A 20,629-nucleotide genomic window follows, 5' to 3' on the forward strand; every position below is an offset into this window, starting at 1 on the left:
GTAACTGATGTGACTTACTCACATAACTATATGTTTGAGTGACATCTCTGACAGCTAACGCTAAAGATGGATAATTCTTCATTCTAAATTATTATGCAGTTTTATCTGTTTATAAATTTGCTACTCCGCATGTTTATTATAGGTCTATATATACAAGAATGTATGCTATGTTCATGAGTATTGTGAGAGAAAGCCATGGTATCCTTCAATCCCTTTTTAACAAATGCTTCTTCTAGAAGAAAACCTTGCAGTATACTGTATGATATGTCCTGCAGCATCTTTCTTGACCCAGTTATCCGACAATTACTTTCTATATGTGTTTGTCTATTATGTGCCTCTGTTCCTCTCCTCAGCCTAAACAGATATTAGACACTGATGGCTAAAATGACCTCAGACTTACAGCCCCTAGCTAAACACCCATATAATACTTTTGTTTTTGATTGTTCCAGTGGGCTTGGTGATCAACGGCCGGGATAGCTGAGCCCTCCCATTTTTTATACTATATTGATTACATATGACCTCGGGACCATATGAGTAGCAGGGGAACTCTAGCATTCGCTGTTTGATAAGTGTTTCTACCTTTATAAATAGCCTTAGATACTTGCTCAATGCACCACAGTAGATGTTAGGAATAGATTGTATATATATGTATTCGATTCTGCACAGAGACAAACGTGTGACCTGCCTATACGGTCAATGTTATTCTGAGGTACGCAGCCTTATCTCAAAGTATCTGTAAAGTTTCTTAGTGCAGGCTGGACCTGCTCTACTAATACCAGGCACTGTCTCCTTTCTCACTATGTCTTAAATAAGATATGAAAATCACACCAAATTTTTGGGCTTGGACATTTAGGCCCTAACTTGCTAGGTATAAAGTAAGCACATCAGTGTTTTCTCTTTATGTATTTGCTAGTAATTCAGTTGCTCATGAACCTCTCCACATGGATATGTAATTTAGCAATATTAGAACGCACTTATCCTGAGTCAGCATGTAACAGTTTCCCTTGCTCCTCAATGAAGGCACAGTATTTTCCCTTCTCTCTGAGTAGGGGCTGCTTATCTCACCATACCTAAGTAACCCCCCCCCCCCCCTCTCCTACACATAATATACCTCCTTGTTAAGGAGATTAAACTATGCGGTTTGTCTTGCCTATACCACACCCTAACTTATTTCCTTATAGGTTACCTCTATAAACCACCAGATGTTAATACTGAGAACTATACTGCAACTTTAACTACCCTTTTTATAGTAACTTTTACATTTTAGCAAAATGTTAACTTCATTTTCCTTAGCTAGTTTAGCAACTTATATAATTTATGAGTAGTCCTACTAATTCTGTATCAATCCCAGTTAATACCCTTCTTGTTCTGTGCTGCATTCCCCTTGGGATGTCTAATTGTTGTTAATTCTAAGTTCACAGACAAGCACAGAATAAAATGTTCCATAGTAATAGCATGTTGAATTTATGGGACTCATAACATTTTGTGAAAAAAGAATAAATATATTATACCATTGCACTAAAAAATAGAAAAAGTGAGGTTAAGACTATCTGTTTAAATGTTAATATTTCACTGAAAAGCAACAGCTATGACTATATGTTTTTGTAATGATGTGCATATTGTGATTCTTTTCTCCTGTATTCATGTATCTTATGATGTGTCACATCTGAGTTGGATTATGTCTTTAACCTCAAGAAAAAATTAATAAGAAAAATAAAAAATAAAAAGCAACAAAGGGACATGAAACACATTTTTCCCCCATAATTTAGGTAGAGCATACCATTTTGAACAACTTTCCATTTTACTTCTATTATCAAATTTGCTTCATTATTTTGGTATCATTTTTTAAAAGAGCAGCAACGCACTACTGGTTTCTAACTGAACATATGGGGTGTGCCCATGGCAATAGACATATATATGCAACCACCAATCAGCATCTAGCATCCAGGAGCTTTGCTGCTCCTGAGCTTAACTAGATAAACCTTTCAACAAAGGATAACAAGAGAAGGAAGCAAATTGAATAATAGAAGTCAATTAGAAAGTTGCTTAAAATAGTTTTGCTCTGTCTGAATCATGAATGTCTAATTATGATGCTACTGTCCCTTTAAGATATCCCTTGTGCAAACATTTTTCCACATTTTTAAAAATGTAATGTCAAAAGCTTTAAAGTGCATTTAAGCTTGCAAGTTCCTCTATATGACAGAACATTTGTATAGTAAAAATTAACTGAATTTGACTTTCCCCATACTTAAGCTGAACTTGCATAATCTACTTAACTTACATTGAATTGTTTATTACATGCTTATATTCAAAGACTGCCAACCAAGCACTTGCTTTTAGTGTAAGATAACACTATTGTTATAAACCTTTATGGGTGGAAAGACAGGGCTTGTCTTTGCCAACACTTGTTGTCCATAGTTTTATCTGACAAGAACAGAACACCAACGACTAAATTCCATTACTCTGATCCCTGTGCTTAGAACAAAATATTTACAGTTATCAGTCTTTTTTTTGTTTTTTTTGTTCTTTATTAAAAATTGCCGATTTTACCACAACAATACAAAAAACAGCAATATCATGAATTCAACTGTAACAATATATTTACTTGTTCGCAAAATCATTCAGGTATATTTTTAACCTTTATCAAAATAGTTAACTACACAGATGTCTTCTCAAAAATAAGAATCATAAAGTCATAACTTTTCTGTTCGTGTCTATTGCAACATTTTTTTTTTTTTTTTTTCATTTTTTTTTAAAAGGGATTTTCTCAAAAGTACCACATTAGAAAGAAACATCTCAGCTGGGGGGAAAAAAAACGTTAGTAAATGGTTAAGATTGTCAAGGTTACATTAGCTGTTAAAGTAATAAATAAAGTTTATATTATTTTTGGTTAATGACACCTTTCTATATCTTTTAGTATCTGTAATAATCATACAGTTATAAAGAAAAAAGTATACTTTCACGTCCCTTAAAATGTGCATAAAGTTCAGGTGTATAAAGTCAAATCAAGTGCTGTTTGCTTGTCAAATTGCTACCATTTTTCATTTCAAAGCTTTTGTTTTTGAGTTTGAGATTATTTTTTTCTAAACTGTTATCAATTCTAGAATTGCTTATCATAGTTTTAACTAAAAAGCTAATTTAAACAAGCAGTGGCATTTAAGGAGTTAAACATGAAACTCCTGTTAGAAGCAACATACATTTAATAACATGAGAAAACACTATTTAGGATATCATAAAAGGTCATAAAACATATATTTTCTTGCTTATGCTTGCACACCTCACGCCTGTCTGTATCCATTCCCTAAGAAAGGATAGGGTGAGCTAACAAACCCCACCCTCCATACTGTTGGGAAATTGCAGTGAGTAGTTTAGTTGCTATGCATATTAATGACTTTGTACCCAGGGCAGTGGGAGCTGTTTTAAAAGAGGACAAGCAGAGAAGCGACGCTCAGACTAGAGGTAGAATTGAAGCAAGACAGCAGGCTGGATATATAGAGCTCACACAGCACCAGCTAATTGTAGCAACTGAGTTAAGAAGATAAAAGCAAATCACTTGACTTTTGTTGTAAGGAATTTTAACCATGAGACTTGTGATAGCAGCTCTGTTACTGCTGTTCATTGCAGCATGTACAGTCCGTGTGGAAGGTAAGCATTGTAGATTTATTTATATAGATTTATTTTTATTTATAGGTGGGCTTGATTAATATATTATTCCTCCTTTATACATAGTTATGTTTGAATTATTGTCTTAGTAAAATATTTAAAATAGACATATTCATTAAATGTTTACTTATATAGTAAGACAAAGTTTAAAATAGTCAAAAAAGTAGCTTATATATAGGTCAGCATTACCTTTCTGCTAGCAATAAATTGTTATTTTAGTTTCCTACCAGGTGTAATAGCAGCTAAAGGAAAATCATGAAGGTTAAATATAATTTCCTAATTTAGAAACTGTGTCAATTGGTAATGCAAAATAATTCATCCCCTCTTATAAATGTTAATATACTGTAGCTAATTTAAGTTAATGCATTATTATGCAGCTATTTTAATTTGCTTTGCACAAGAGATTCATTGTCTCATTTTTTTTCTCTAGGGTCAAAATGTAAGTGTTCCAGAAAAGGACCAAAAATAAGAGTTACAGATGTGCAGAAGCTGGAAATCAAACCAAAGTACCCATATTGTGAGGAAAAGATGATTATGTAAGCAATTACTCCAAATTATTTTTTACTTTTTTTTTTTAATACAAAGCAAGATATATATTTTTTTTACTTGATGCTGTTGCTGCTTCATGTAAAATGAAATCATATTTGGTAACTGGTGTTCCCTTAACCTACTTTTGGAAGCAGAGCAAGAATTGATACATCATTAGGTTTTATACATTTATTTTACTGATATACAGTGCATTTATAGTGTGTATAGTGTATGTATGTATGTGTGTGTGTATATATATATATATATATATATATATATATATATATATATATATATATATATATACACTGTATATATATATATATATATATATATATGTGTGTGTGTGTATGCATATATATACATATCAGGGTGCTAGGGGCTTTCTGTTAAGCATCAGATATATTTGTCAACCACTGAACAAGGTTCTCGTATAATCATCTGCTGGTTAAGTGGAGTATTATATATTGCATTTATGCATTTATAAAGAACACAGAAACATTTGTACAGTACGTGGCTGGTGCTAAGGAGTCCACAAGAAGAATGTTGTGCAATGTGTACGATTAAATTAGCAGAACAAGCCAGAAAGTATTCAGATTTACAGAATTAAATTATGTAATGTAAAAAGAGGCTGTCCTAAATAAGGGTGGATTCCATCAGGCAGCACCTGCCATCAGGTGACCACAGCATGGAAGGACTGAGATGGAGACATGAGCTGAACCTTTAAGAAAAGGCATGTGCTGATCTGTTGGAAACTATAGTATTTATAAGGATGAAAATCCCAGATTGAAAATATTTGGACAATAGCAGCAAATTTCCTATATTTCCTTGCCCTGGGTTATTTTAGACACAGAGGAATCACTGAGATTCAAAACAGTTGAGAGATTCCTTTGTGACACAAGAACTACTTGTTGTCTAGCCAAACATTTACATTATGCTGGATAAAAGAGATATTTTGCAATCCTCTACCGACCTTGAGGCAAGAGTAGCAAATTAAATTTTCTGTGTGTACCTCCTGTTTTAATATCCCAACACAGCAAATTATTTAAAATTAAAAAAAAAAGAATGCAAAAGAAAGAATATGCAACATTATATATATATATTATCCAACATAAAGTCAGATATGTAAACTTGCTGCAAGTTAGAGAATATTAAAATCAAACTTTTAAATCCCTTCTTCAGTGCTTACTTTATGTTAAATATTATGTATCATTTAGCGTACACAATAGTTAAAAGTTGCATGTGTTTGTTAAAGTGATGGTAAACTCCCTTGTGGGTAAATACCAGATTTCTAATCTTTAATATAACAGTAATCAAACCGCATTAAAATTAAAAATTGTTTATACTTGCTTTTAGTATAATTAACACATATTCCCAATCCGTTTTAGCGCTGCTTAGCTCCGCCCCTCTGATTCCTTACACAAAATCTATGTGAGTCTATTGCGGTCCCACCCGCTCTGCACGTCAGAGCAATTGCACGCTCCCGACATGGATATTATTACCGCATGCGCAGTGGTTTAAATGATGTGTACCAGGTAAACACTGAGTCATGAGATTCAATGGTTACTTAGTGCCATATGAAGCAAAACAGTGATGAGAACGAGTGAGCGAGTGATCGGTCCCTTAGAAAACGAGCAATTTCTATTAAAATAGTTATAAATCAGTAAGTCTATTACTATTTCATATATTTATAAATCAAATATGCATAGTTATAAATTATATTTAAAAAATATGATTACTTTGGCGTGCCGTGTTGAAGTGTCAATCAATGCATGCAGTGCAAAAACATGAACGCGCAAATCGTCACGGAATTTAAACGTTCCTGATTGGAGGAGCATATTGTAAGAAGAATGCTATATTGCGCAGGCGTATAGCGGGTTCCTTAGAAGTAAGCCTGTCTAACGACAGGCTTAGTGATTGGACAAAAAAACAAGCAAAGAATATGACATCACAGGGGGCTGGAGATGGATCGCATAAGAATATCATACTAATAAAAGGATTGTAAGTAATTACAAATATACTTGATTAGATGATATTTGGTGTGTCACATTGATTAAATTAATTGATGTTAATTAACTATTTACATAAAATGGAGTTTACCATCACTTTAAGCTACAAGGTATTTACATGCATAACCTAGAGTTGCTTTTTTTCCATAAAATTTGCAGGTTTAAAAGGTTGACCACAAAACTAATTGTCAAGCTTCCAGGATGGATTTAATTTTTTTCTAATTTGCTATATATCTTTCAATCTCCCTTCTTCCACTGTTAGTTCTCTCCTTGCGTAAAGCACCAGCAAGTACAAATATATTCAAGGCAGCTGGCACCTTTCAGATATGAGGATGGGGAAATAGACTGACATAATCTAAGAATCTTGATTTACTTTTAAAAATGCTACTTTAACAAAACAGAAATAAAATGTATCTTTTATTATTATCGGTTTGTAGAGCACCAACAGTGCTAAGGCTGTTTATCTAAAGGGACATGAAACCCAAAATGTTTATTCATTCTTTCTTTCTCTTGGTATCCTTTCTTGAAGAAGCAGCAGTGCACAGCTAGATGCTAGCTGATCACAGTTGATTCAAAGACAAGAGTCATATACAGTATGTGCATCCACCAATCAGCCGTTAGCTCCCGTTAATGCATTGCTGCTCTTGAGCCTACCTAAGCATGCTTTTCAACAAAGGATACCAAGAGATGGAAGAAAATTACATAATACAAGTAAAATTGAAAGTTTTTAAAAATGCTAAGCTCTATCTGAATCATAAAAGAAAAAAAATGGGCTTTCATGTCCCTTTAATAATTTGTTTGCAGATCTTGTGATTGTGCCAGGTTTCCAAGTGTTTAAGTGCAAATGACCTAAATTTTATCTATGGCACAGCTGGTATATTCATGCTTTCTTGTTATTTTATCAGAGTGGAAATTGCTTGTGTAGGGATATACAGTTAGCTGAAATGGTACTTTTGGATTTTTGTAAACTGAAAATTGTCAGCATCTTAAAAAAAATAATTTAAATTGAATAAAAGATAACCTTCTTTCCATATCTATACACAATATAATTATAAATAGATGCCGTGATGGTAGCATGTGGCATTTATATAAATCTGAATGCTGCTACAATCACTCATATTTAGCTTATTTTTGTATTTAATCTATCACATGTCTTGTTGTTATTATTAGCATAAATAGTAGCAAAGCAAATTTAGAATTAATATTTTTTTATAGTAGATGATATTTGTAATCCTTAGTACAGTTTTTCAACATTATTATTATTATTATTATTATTATTAAGTTCTCAAGGAAAGCATTGTATATTAGAAGGCAAAGCTACACAAAAGATGAGGTGTGCACTATTATTATTTTGTAGTTCTCACGGACAGCATTGTATCATATCGGAAGATAGTGCACACATCATCTATTGTGTTGTGGAGCTTTGTTTTATTATTTAGTTCTCATGGACTTCATTGTATCACATTAAAATATGTTGCACACCTCATATATAAGTTTAAACATCCACTGGAGCATCAAAAAATTGTATTGAAATATTTATCTAGATCACAATTGAGGAACTATAGGGTTGTGTATCGAAGGGGTTATAAAAGAAAGCTTATGTTAAATAAGTTTATTGGTTTACTATTATTAGGTGCCTGATTAGCAGGGATTGTAATGATATAGAAAGTAGTTACTTATCAGCTTTTTAACATGTGGTTGTTAGCAGTCACAAAACTCCCAGTCATCATATAATTTGCAGAATTGCCCTGTGTCTTTTTTCAACTACTATTTATGTACAGATTTCTCAGAGAGGAATAAAAGATCTTCCTGATCCCATACTTGATCATCTGCATGGTCTTAGGTTAAAAAATGCACACTGTGGGTGCTGTTACAATGATCACATGACCAGGGGGGGCACTTCTTTGGGGATCACTGAACTGCCTCACTCATGAAGCATCCAGTGATTGCCCAGTGACCTTGATACCATCTTGCATTGCAGCATGCCAGTAGGCTCCACTTTAAAGGACCAGTAAATACATTAGATTTGCATAATCAACAAATGCACAATGCAATAGCACTTAGTCTGAACTTCAAAGGAGTAGTAGATTTTTTTCTATCAAATTTCAAAAGTTATGTCTATTTCCACTCCTCCTCCTCCTGTATCATGTGACAGCCATCAGCCAATCACAAATGTATATACGTATTTTCCGTAAATTCTTGCACCTGCTCAATAGGAGCTGGAGACTAAAAAAGTATAAATATAAAAAGACTGTGCACATTTTGTTAATGGAAGTAAATTAGAAAGTTCTTTAAAATAACATGCTCTATCTGAATCATTAACGTTTAATTTTGTCTTGAGTGTCCTTTTAAGTATACAATCACTGTGAGTGGCTGTCACAGTGATTGTATACAGTAACAGTCATATCTGACTCACATGCAGACATCCTGTAACAGCATAAGACACACGTTGATCTCATGTAACAGAGGCACACCTTATGCTGATCACTGACAGGCATGCGATCACAGGGACATCATAACTTTTAGGACTATTATGCATTAATAAACAACCAATATTGCTTCCAGTTTGCACTCATATTACATGTCCAAAGTTATTTTTAATGGTAAAGCCATAGGGGCCGAATTATCAAGCTCCGAAGGCTGATGGCTCGCCGGAAACAGAAGTTATGAAGCAGCGGTCTAAAGACCACTACTCCATAATTTGTCCGCCTGCTCTAAGGCCGCGGACAGAAATCAACCCGATCGAATACGATCGGGTTGATTGACACCCCCTGCTAGTGGCCGATTGGCCGGGCATCTGCAGGGGGCAGTATTGCACAAGCAGTTCTGGTGAACTGCATGTGCAATGATAAATGCCGACAGCGTATGGTGTCTGCATTTATCGATGTGCAGCGAACATGATACGCTACATCGTATCATGCCTGCTCGCACTTTGATAAATATGCCCCATAATCTGGGATGCTTTAACATCTGCATGTCGGACAATGTAGGTGCACTAAATCTCTCACATGACAGACCTCTATGGGGGCATGTAGTAAGATTTATGTTGGATATCGTTCAAGTGCTAAGCTAATGGGGTATCACAGTTCTGTGATACACTGTTTTAATGAAAGTTAAGTAAAAAACGTGTGTGTGTGTGTGTATATATATATATATATATATATACACTGTGTGCAGAATTATTAGGCAAATGAGTATTTTGACCACATCATCCTCTTTATGCATGTTGTCTTACTCCAAGCTGTATAGGCTCGAAAGCCTACTACCAATTAAGCATATTAGGTGATGTGCATCTCTGTAATGAGAAGGGGTGTGGTCTAATGACATCAACACCCTATATCAGGTGTGCATAATTATTAGGCAACTTCCTTTCCTTTGGCAAAATGGGTCAAAAGAAGGACTTGACAGGCTCAGAAAAGTAAAAAATAGTGAGATATCTTGCAGAGGGATGCAGCACTCTTAAAATTGCAAAGCTTCTGAAGCGTGATCATCAAACAATCAAGCGTTTCTTTCAAAATAGTCAACAGGGTCGCAAGAAGCGTGTGGAAAAACCAAGGAGCAAAATAACTGCCCATGAACTGAGAAAAGTCAAGCGTGCAGCTGCCAAGATGCCACTTGCCACCAGTTTGGCCATATTTCAGAGCTGCAACATCACTGGAGTGCCCAAAAGCACAAGGTGTGCAATACTCAGAGACATGGCCAAGGTAAGAAAGGCTGAAAACGACCACCACTGAACAAAACACACAAGCTGAAACTTCAAGACTGGGCCAAGAAATATCTCAAGACTGATTTTTCTAAGGTTTTATGGACTGATGAAATGAGAGTGAGTCTTGATGGGCCAGATGGATGGGCCCGTGGCTGGATTGGTAAAGGGCAGAGAGCTCCAGTCCAACTCAGACGCCAGCAAGGTGGAGGTGGAGTACTGGTTTGGGCTAGTATCATCAAAGATGAGCTTGTGGGGCCTTTTCGGGTTGAGGATGGAGTCAAGCTCAACTCCCAGTCCTACTGCCAGTTTCTGGAAGACACCTTCTTCAAGCAGTGGTACAGGAAGAAGTCTGCATCCTTCAAGAAAAACATGATTTTCATGCAGGACAATGCTCCATCACACGCGTCCAAGTACTCCACAGCGTGGCTGGCAAGAAAGGGTATAAAAGAAGAAAATCTAATGACATGGCCTCCTTGTTCACCTGATCTGAACCCCATTGAGAACCTGTGGTCCATCATCAAATGTGAGATTTACAAGGAGGGAAAACAGTACACCTCTCTGAACAGTGTCTGGGAGGCTGTTGTTGCTGCTGCATGCAATGTTGATGGTGAACAGATCAAAACACTGACAGAATCCATGGATGGCAGGCTTTTGAGTGTCCTTGCAAAGAAAGGTGGCTATATTGGTCACTGATTTGTTTTTGTTTTGTTTTTGAATGTCAGAAATGTATATTTGTGAATGTTGAGATGTTATATTGGTTTCACTGGTAAAAATAAATAATTGAAATGGGTATATATCTGTTTTTTGTTAAGTTGCCTAATAATTATGCACAGTAATAGTCACCTGCACACACAGATATTCCCCTAAAATAGCTATAACTAAAAACAAACTAAAAACTACTTCCAAAACTATTCAGCTTTGATATTAATGAGTTTTTTGGGTTCATTGAGAACATGGTTGTTGTTCAATAATAAAATTAATCCTCAAAAATACAACTTGCCTAATAATTCTGCACTCCCTGTATATATATATATATATATTTATATACTGTATGTGTATACAGTATATATATATATATATATATATATGTGTGTGTTTATTTATATATATATATATAGTATGCACATACAGATATATACATTTTTCCAGTTCCGCACCCTGTCATATAGGTGGTTACTGTCCCGGATGGGATGCCATGAATGTTTTAATCATTGCAATGGTTTGGAATGCATTATAAAATAGATTCTGATAACTTTAGATGGTGTTGATATGAAAAATAAGTATTGCAAGACCATGTAAAGCTACTGAAAACATTTGATGTACAGAAGCCCTGCAGTATTTCCATATCAGAATCAATACTAAAGAGAAATGTATTAAACAAATCTTTGAATAATTAGTACCTACCATGCACAAGATGGCATTACTTTATTGTGAAGTAATATCAGCTTGAAAGAAATGTTTCCTCTTGGGAGTTTATGGAAACTTTACCCTTCATGTCTGCTATGGAATTATCTACCCACCCAAGCCAATCATCTTTGGCTCTTTTTAATATTCTGCAGTTTCTACACAAACATTAATGACAGAGATACATTTTTAAATAGAGTGTTAAATAGAGTGTTAAATAGAGTGTTAAATAGAGTGTTAAAAGTTACTTAAACTTAGGGAGTTCTGCAGAGAGAAATGTTAAAGGGACAGTCTAGTCATTATTAAACTTTCATGATTCAAAGAATACATGCAATTTAAACAACTTTCCAATCAATTTTTATCATCACATTTGCTTTGTTCACTTGGTATTCATTGTTTAAAGCTAAACCTAGGTAGGCTCATATGCTAATTTCTAAGCCCTTGAAGGCTGCCTCTTATCTCAGTGCATGTTGACAGTTTTTCACAGCTAGACAGGGCTAGTTCATGTGTGTAATATAGATAAATGTGCTCACTCCTGTGGAGTTATTTAGCACTGACTGTCAAAAGAATTTTAATGAATGGACAGTCTGCAGAGGCTTAGATACAAGGTAATAACAGAGGTAAATCGTGTTGCTTATGCAAAACTGGGATATGGGTAATAAAGGGATTATCTATCTTTTTTTTTTTAAAAAAAACAAAAATTTTTTATTGAAGTTTCAAAGAAAAGTAATGTAAATAGTTCGCCCACCATTCTAAAGGGGGAAAACAAAGAAAACAACTTCACCTCTCAAGTCTGTGCTAGTGAAAAAGTTTTGGACTGTAGAGAGATAAAACTTGCCCTCCACGGATATCTAACACCATGTCTAGGTTTCGTGCGTGTGTATGAAAAAAAGGGAACAAAAAAAAAAAAACAACTATGTGAGGTGAGCATGTGTGTATGACATTGCATATCATGCCCTGATAGAGCGAAAAAGAGACTCTGGGCTATATAAAATTGAACTTCATTTTTTGTTATATTAACTTGGAAATTATCACAACATCTATATTAACAATATTCTATATCTTTCTATTGTAATAATATTAAGATGTGGGGAGTTAGCTTTTGTAACGGCCACACTTAGGCCAGGAGAAATGGAAAAAGAGAGAAAAGGCAGCGGGCAAGAGCCGCTCATATTATAGGGGAAATAGATAGAAGGGCGGTTTTATCTACAACAGGATGGTAGAACAGCCCAATGGGAGGGTAGATAGTGTGAGAAAAGGGGTAATAATTTCCATTAGTAGGTGTCTAAGGTCAAGGATGAAAGCTGTTTGTTGTGTGAGCTAAAACCACATACTACATTATCTAATCTGAAAAGTCAATCAGGGCAGCAACTAGTACAGTAAAGTAAAGAGGGCGTTTCGCCTAACAAATATACTTAAGTACAAGCATAGTACCTGGTCATTACTATAGATTTAGTTAATACAGTGCTAGAAGTTACATCCAATACTTAAGAGACATATTTGTCCCCAGAGCCCTATATAAGGCAGCTTTGATATAATAGTACGTATATGCCCAAAGGGTTGGGGAAGATCAGTTTTGGCACCCTGAAATGTACACTAGAGTAAGCCATTAGTATGCTGTTAGAGGGGTAGAGTATCTAAATAGATGTGGCTATGTATAGGGATGGATGTAAGCAATTTTAACTAGGTCTTTTAACTCAGGGGGAGAGAGTAGTGAAACAAGGCTAGGCACACTCAAGCAACCAAAAACTTTAGAATAAAGCTAAGTATAACATGCACACCATGAGAAAGTTTGTTAGGCTTGTGAGGTAGGGTAAGATTAGGACATGATGTAGGGTGCTTGCTACCCACAGTTATGAGATCCAATTAGTTAATATCAATAAACTCAATTTAACTTTGGCATGATCTAAAATTTGGAGAGCAAGAGATTTAATTACACGGTTTGGCTAGGAGTAGGGAATTGTATATGCATCCAATATAACTCCTAAATCCCACCGAGTTATCTAAATTGAATCCTATATTTTAACATAGGAGCCAATGGGGGCGTTGCATAGTATTGACATATAAGACATATCCTTTTGGGGTACAATACATGACCAACATACAAGCGGATTTATAACAATGTGCCGCAATATATGGCTCAAGGAATAAGACAAACATATAAGGACGTAATGTGTCTTAGATACATTGCATAAAAGGAAACAGTGCATGCAAACATCTATATACCATATATAAGCCTGCATAGCTAAGCACCAGAAACCATGCAAGGCTAATATCTTGTAAAACAAATGAGAGCAATAGACCTCCAGATACAGGCAGTCTAATGGTTAAGTGTAATAGAGTGTGAGTATGCATAGCCCAACATACATGTCACAAACATAAATACATAACATGCCCTAGGAAGGGTAGAGTATGGAGGGTGAATGAATATAGTATTATTATTAGGGATATACCTACAGGAACTACTATGTCCACGGTTATAGCTAAAAAGGACATACTAAGAAGTTTATTAGATGTACCTAGAGGTTAACCTGCACTTCCTTCTGCCCCATTCCAATAAACAAATAACCAGGGGAGGGGGGTCATGTAAAATTAGGAAAAAGTTATCAGTGACTAGGCTAATACCCAGCAGGCTATCTATATGGATAAAAATATTTAACCCACTCCAGATTTTGGGCAGGCTAAGCAATATAATACCAGAACATAAATTTGGCTCAATGATTCCCCAAAGTCTCGCCTTTGCACTGACAGGGAGGTAGGAAAGTCCTGGGTAAAACAGTATAGTGGGCTGCATTCCTTCTTGGGCAGAGTTAAGTCCCACATGAGTATTCTCTCCGATTCATGTCTGGGGTACTCCCGTGGAAAAGCAACATGTGGCCCAGTACTTGCTGCTCCTGAGAACAACTCAATCGCTGGGTCGCAACAAAAGAATGTCCGATGTTCAAAGTCCCAGCGTGCAGTGATATACTCACAATCCTAGAAGCTTGTTGTGCAGAAGGTATTTTTCTGTCTCTCATATAGTGCTTTCTAGCTAATTCTGGGAGGGTCCCAACACTCTCCTGTTGAGGCATCTCCCGGTAGGCTTCTGGTAGATGTTTGGCTAGGTCCATGAGTGCTAGGAGGCTTTGCTTGAGATCGGTGTAATTGGCTGCCGATCAATGTAGTATCACGTCCTCCTCTTTGACCACAAGAGCCATATTTCTGGAATAGGTGAGGTAGAGATATATATATAGGCAGCTTCCGGAGAGTGTTTCAAATACTTTCACCTATTGATGTCCCTCAGAAGATCTCAGCTCAGACACCAGCGGAAAAGAAGTGGGGGGAGAGCAAGGGAGGGGTTCAGCAGCTCTGAATGTAAAAAAAAAATCATTAGGCAAGGCAGGTACGGCAAAATTAAGTATAGGGAAAGTCTGGTTGCAGGTCCAGGTCTTGTCCCGTTGGTTTGTGAGTCTGCGACTTCCTATGTGATGATGGAGCGGATTAATCCGCCTTAGTAGGTTAGAAGATGAGGCCTAAGATGGCGGCATGGCTCTTCTGTGGTTCAGAGATGCTTCATACCGGAGCTTTGTGTCGGAGCTTCCTCTCTTTAATCTCCTCTAAATGAGCTGGTTTAAGTACCACTTGGTAGGGCATGTATATAGAGACAAGAGTTAAGTGTTTGCCTGGAAAACAATGGCATTTAGTAGTTAAATATAACGTTGGTTTGGAGAGCTCTGTGTAAAAGCGTCTGCTCTGCTTGGCGGTTGGCTCCGCCCCCCCAATTATCTATTTTTTTAAACAACGAAAATTCTGGAGGAGATGGTCCCTTTAAGTTAGAAACTGTATATCCTTAGTGATTGTGTTCAATACAATAGAAAAGGAGGGGGAGGGTTTTGTCTTACTGTATAGCCATCCGTATCTGTGATAGCGTAGATTCATCTTTAATATCCTGAATGAATGATACTGTGAATTCCAGCCAGATAGATAGAAGTATGTATATATTATTGCTCTTTACTGACTTGGAATATAGGGTATGGGAGTGTCAAACATAGACTGCAACCTGGGGGAAAATAGAGACATGTTTTTATGAGGGCTTGCTGGGGAATATGTTGGGTTGAACAAGTGTTTGACTCCTTTGTTGCACATTATGTTTTTGTCTTACACACCATGTTCAGCAGAATGGATACTGCGGCAGAGTAAGCATGCACACTGTTGGAAAGCTATTAATGCATTCTTTCAAATCTTTCAAATCCACATAATATAATGGTTTTGCAATGGATTGGAATTACTTTGTTTCTGAAGAATCCGATGAAAACCTGTCAGAAGCATTTTTGCATTTATTTTCTAACTGAATAAACCCCTCTGTTCCAGTACTTCCAGCAAAATTGACTTGAGGCTAGTTTTCAGAATATTTGTGCTGACAACAAATAATACAAATAGAACCGCTTGGGTTTCTAGTGAAAACTACAATGCACTCATTTATTTAAAGTGACAATCTACTTGATTTTAAAAAAAGAGATAACACCTTTACTAACCATTCTCCAGCTTTGTATAACCAATATTGTTATATTAATATACTTTATTACCTATAATTTTGCCTGTTTCTAAGCCCAAGAAGACCGCTTCTTATCTTAGTGTTTTTTTTTTTAATCTTGCACAACAGTTAGACAGTGCTAGTTCATGTGTGTCTTATAGATAACATTCGGCTAGATTACGAGTTTTGCGTTATGAGTGAAAAAGCAGCATTATGGCTCTTGTTCACTACCGCTGGTATTACGAGTCTTGCAGGTTTAGCTGCACCGCACATTTTTTTGGCCGCAGTGTAACTACCGCAGCTTTCCAAAAGTCCTTTTTTAATGGGACTTCCATAGCACCGGAATTACGAGTTTGCCTGGGAGGCCAAAAAGTGAGCGGTACAACCTATACCGTCATAATCCATACCGTAAACTGAAAGTCAGTAGTTATGGGTTTTATGCTACAACGCCATAACATAAAACTCATAACTAAAGTGTTACAAAGTACACTAACGCCCATAAACTACCTATTAACCCCTAAACCAAGGCCCTCCCACATCGCAAACACTATAATACAATTATTAACCCCTAATCTGCCGATCCGGACATCGCCGCCACTAGAATAAACATATTAACCCCTAAACCGCCGTACTCCTGCATCGCAAACACTAGTTAAATATTATTAACTCCTAATCTGCTGTCCCTAACATCACCGCAACCTACATTACTGTTATTAACCCCTAATCTGCTGCCCCCAAAATCGCTGCCACTATACTAAAGTTATTAACCCCTAAACCTAACCCTAAGAGGCCTACTTATCAAGCCGTCAACTTTACTTGAATTCAACGGTACCAATACGCTCACCTGACATCGCCTAACATCGCGGCCGCGGACCTGAATACGCTCTCCATATTTAACAAAAAAGCTGTCAAAAAGCTGTGCACCAAGTACGGGGTGATGAGCAGCAGGCTGTTGTTAACTAAACAGTCATCAAGCTCACTGATATTCTGCTTTTTCACAGCTTTATTTATACCTTGTCACTAAACACCGCCACTATACTAAACTGTTTAACCCTTATCCCGCCACTCCCGAACCCCGCTGCAACTAAATAAAGTTATTAACCCCTAAACCACCACTCCCGGAGCCCACCACAACTCTAATAAAGTTATTAACCCCTATCCCGCCGCTCCCGGACCCTGCCGCAACTAACTAAATGTATTAACCCTTAAACCTCTGGCCTCCCACATCACTACCACTTACTAAACCTATTAACCCCTAAACTGCCAGCCCCCCACATCGCCATAAACTAAATTAACCTATTAACCCCTAAAGGGCATTTAGCTCTTTTTTCAAAAGCCCAAACCCTAATCTAAAAATAAAACCCACCCAATAAACCCTTAAAAAAATCTTAACACTAACCCCCGAAGATCCACTTACAGTTTCTGAAGAGCCGACATCCATCCTCAATGAAGCAGCAGAAGTCCTCATCAAAGCCTGCAGAAGTCTTCATCCATAAGGCCGAAGACTTCATCCAAGCCCGCAGAAGTCTTCACCCAGATGGCATCTTCTATCTTCATCCATCCGGTGCGTATTGAGCTTGCATTCTATTGGCTATTCCAATCAGCCAATAGAATGCAAGCTCAATCCTATTGGCTGATTGGATCAGCCAATAGGATGAAAGCTCAATCCTATTGGCTGATTGCAACAGCCAATAGGATTTTTTTAACCTTAATTCTAAATGGCTGATAGAATTCTATCAGCCAATCAGAATTTAAGGGATTCCATCTTGGATGACGTCATTTAAAGGAACCTTCATTCCAAAGAAGACGTCGTAAGAAGAGGATGCTCCGCGTCGGATGTCTTGAAGATGGAGCCACTCCGCGACAGATGAAGATAGAAGATTCCATCTGGGTGAAGACTTCTGCAGGCTTGGATGAAGACTTTGGCCGCTTGGATGAAGACTTCTGCTGGCTTCGATGAGAACTTCTGTCGCTTTGTTGAGGATGGATGTCGGCTCTTCAGAAAAAGTGGATCTTCGGGGGTTAGTGTTAGGCATTTTTAAGGGTTTATTGGGTGGGTTTTATTTTTAGATTAGGGTTTGGGCTTTTGAAAAAGAGCTAAATGCCCTTTTAAGGGCAATGCCCCTACAAATGCCCTTTTCAGGGCAATGGGGAGCTTAGGTTTTTTAGTTAGGTTTTTATTTGGGGGGTTGGTTGTGTGGGTGGTGGGTTTTACTGTTGGGGGGTATTTGTATTTTTTATTTACAGGTAAAAGAGCTGATTTCTTTGGGGCAATGCCCCGCAAAAGGCCCATTTAAGGGCCATTGGTAGTTTATTGTATGTTAGGGTTTTTTTTTATCTTGGGGGGGCTTTTTTATTTTCATAGGGCTCTTAGATTAGGTGTAATTAATTTAAATCTTTGATAATTTAATTTTTATTTTGTGTAACTTAGTGTTTATTTTTTTTGTAACTTAGTGTTTGTTATTTTTTGTAACTTAGTTGTTAGTTTTTTGTAACTTTGTAATTTTTAATTGTAGATTTAAATTCTTTGAGTAGGGTTAGGTGTTTAAATATATAATATAGTTAATTTAATTTGTAGTTTAATGCAGTTTTAGTATAACAGTTAGGGTAGATTCATTATTAGTTTAATATAGTTTATAGTAATTTTAGTATAACAGTTAGGGTAGATTAATTATTAGTTTAATATAGTTTAATGTAATTTTAGTATAACAGTTAGGGTAGAATAATTATTAGTTTAATATAGTTTAATTTAAATCTAAAGGTAAGTTTAAATGTATTATACGATAGGGATGAATTAATATTTAATGTAAAGTTAAGGGGTTGTTAGGTTTAGGGGTTAATAGGTTAATTTAGTTTATGGCGATGTGGGGGGCTGGTGGGTTAATAGGTTTAGTAAGTGCTAGTGATTTGGGAGGCCATGGGTTTAGGGGTTAATACATTTATTTACTTGCGGTGGGCTCCGGGAGCGGCGGGATAGGGGTTAATAACTTTATGTAGGTGGCGGCGGGGTCCGGGAGCGGCTGGATAGGGGTTAATAACTTTATGTAGGTGGCAGTGGTGTCGGGCAACAGATTATGGGTTAATAAGTATAATTTAGGTGGCGGCGGTGGCGGGGCAGCAGATTAGGGGTTAATAACATAATGAAGGTGGCGGCAGTGTCGGGGAAGGGTTAATACATTTATTTACTTGCGGTGGGCTCCGGGAGCGGCTGGATAGGGGTTAATAACTTTATGTAGGTGGCAGCAGTGTCGGGCAACAGATTATGGGTTAATAAGTATAATTTAGGTGGCAGTGGTGTAGGGGGAGGCATATTAGGGGTATTAAACTTGGGGTACGTTTTAGGGTGTTAGGTGTAAACATAACTTTTATTCTCCCATAGGAATCAATGGGATATCGGTCAGCAAGGAACATAATAACTATTTACTAACTATTCTACCTAGTTAAAATAAATACAAACTTGCCTGTGAAATAAAAATAAAACCTAAGCTAGATACAATATATCTATTATTATATGTTATATTGTAGCTAGCTTAATGTTTATTTTACAGGTAAGTATTTAGTTTTAAATATGAATTATTTAGTTATTAATAGTAGGTTTTAATTAGATTTATTTTAATTACATTAAAGTTAGTGGGTGTCAGGGTTACGTTAGGGTTAGGGTTAGACTTAGGGTTAATAACTTTAGTATAGTGGCGGCGACGTTGGGGGCGGAGGATTAGGGTTTAATAATTGTAGGTAATTATAGGTAGGTGGCGGCGATGTTGGGGGCCGCAGATTAGGGGTTAAAAACTGTAATGTAGGTGGCGGCGACATTTGGGCCGGAAGATTATTGGTTAATAAATGTAGGTAGGTGGCGACGATGTTAGGGTCGCCATATTAGGGGTTAATAGGTGTAATGTAGGTGTCGGGGGTGGCAGATTAGGGGTGTTTAGAATCGGGGTTTATGTTAGGGTGTTAGGTGTAAACATAAATTTTGTTTCCCCATAGGAATCAATAGGGCTGCATTACGGAGCTTTACGCTGCTTTATTACAGGTGTTAGGCTTTTTTTCAGCCAGCTCTCCCCATTGATGTCTATGGGGAAATCCTGCACAAGCACTTAAAACCAGCTCACAGCAGCGCTGGTATTGGAGTGCGGTATGGAGCTCAATTTTGCTCAATGCTCACTTATTGCCTGCTAACGCCGGGTTTATGAAAACTTGTAATAGCAGCGCTATAGGGAGGTGAACAGTGGAAATAACTTGCAAATTAGTACCGAGCCGCTCTTACTGCAAAACTCGTAATCTGGCCGATTGTGATCACTTCTGTGGAGAATGATAATGGTTAAGCAAGAACCAGCACTAATTGGCTAAAAGGTAAGATTGTAAAAAGCACTGAGATCAGATGCAGTCTGCAGTGGCTTAGATACAGATAATCACTGAGGTAAAAAGTATATTAATATAACAATGTTGGATATACAAAACTGGTGAATGGGTAATAAAGAGATTATCTATTTGTTTAAACAATAACAATTTTCAAGTAATCTGTCCTTTTAAATTTGACCATTTTGTCCCTTAAAGCTAAGAGAAGATGTTAGATAAATTAGACCTAAAGAAATGGGATACTTAAAGGGATATGAAACCCATCCTTTTTTCTTTCATGATTCAGATGGAGGATGCAATTTTAAAGAACTTTCTAATTTACTTCTAACATTTTCTTTGTTCTCTTGGTATCTTTTGTTGTAAAGTAGAAACATAAGAGTAGGGACATAGGGGCCCATTTATCAAGCTCCATAATTGCCGCAATTCAACCTGATCTAATATGATCAT

The 20,629-nt window shown here is 36.7% G+C and overlaps 1 protein-coding gene across 1 annotated transcript in view; it reads left to right on the top strand.

The window, feature by feature from the left end:
- Positions 1-3,440: 3,440 nt before the first annotated feature.
- The window catches only part of CXCL14 (C-X-C motif chemokine ligand 14), an 83,211-nt gene continuing 66,022 nt past the window's right edge, over positions 3,441-20,629 (top strand). The window contains exons 1-2 of the mRNA XM_053717202.1: positions 3,441-3,645; positions 4,094-4,199. Of these exons, the coding sequence (XP_053573177.1) occupies positions 3,582-3,645; positions 4,094-4,199 (170 nt within the window). The 5' untranslated portion in view covers positions 3,441-3,581. The remainder of the gene's footprint in view (positions 3,646-4,093; positions 4,200-20,629) is intronic.

Source organism: Bombina bombina, chromosome 6 (assembly GCF_027579735.1).
Source record: "Bombina bombina isolate aBomBom1 chromosome 6, aBomBom1.pri, whole genome shotgun sequence".
Classification (NCBI taxonomy): domain Eukaryota; kingdom Metazoa; phylum Chordata; class Amphibia; order Anura; family Bombinatoridae; genus Bombina; species Bombina bombina.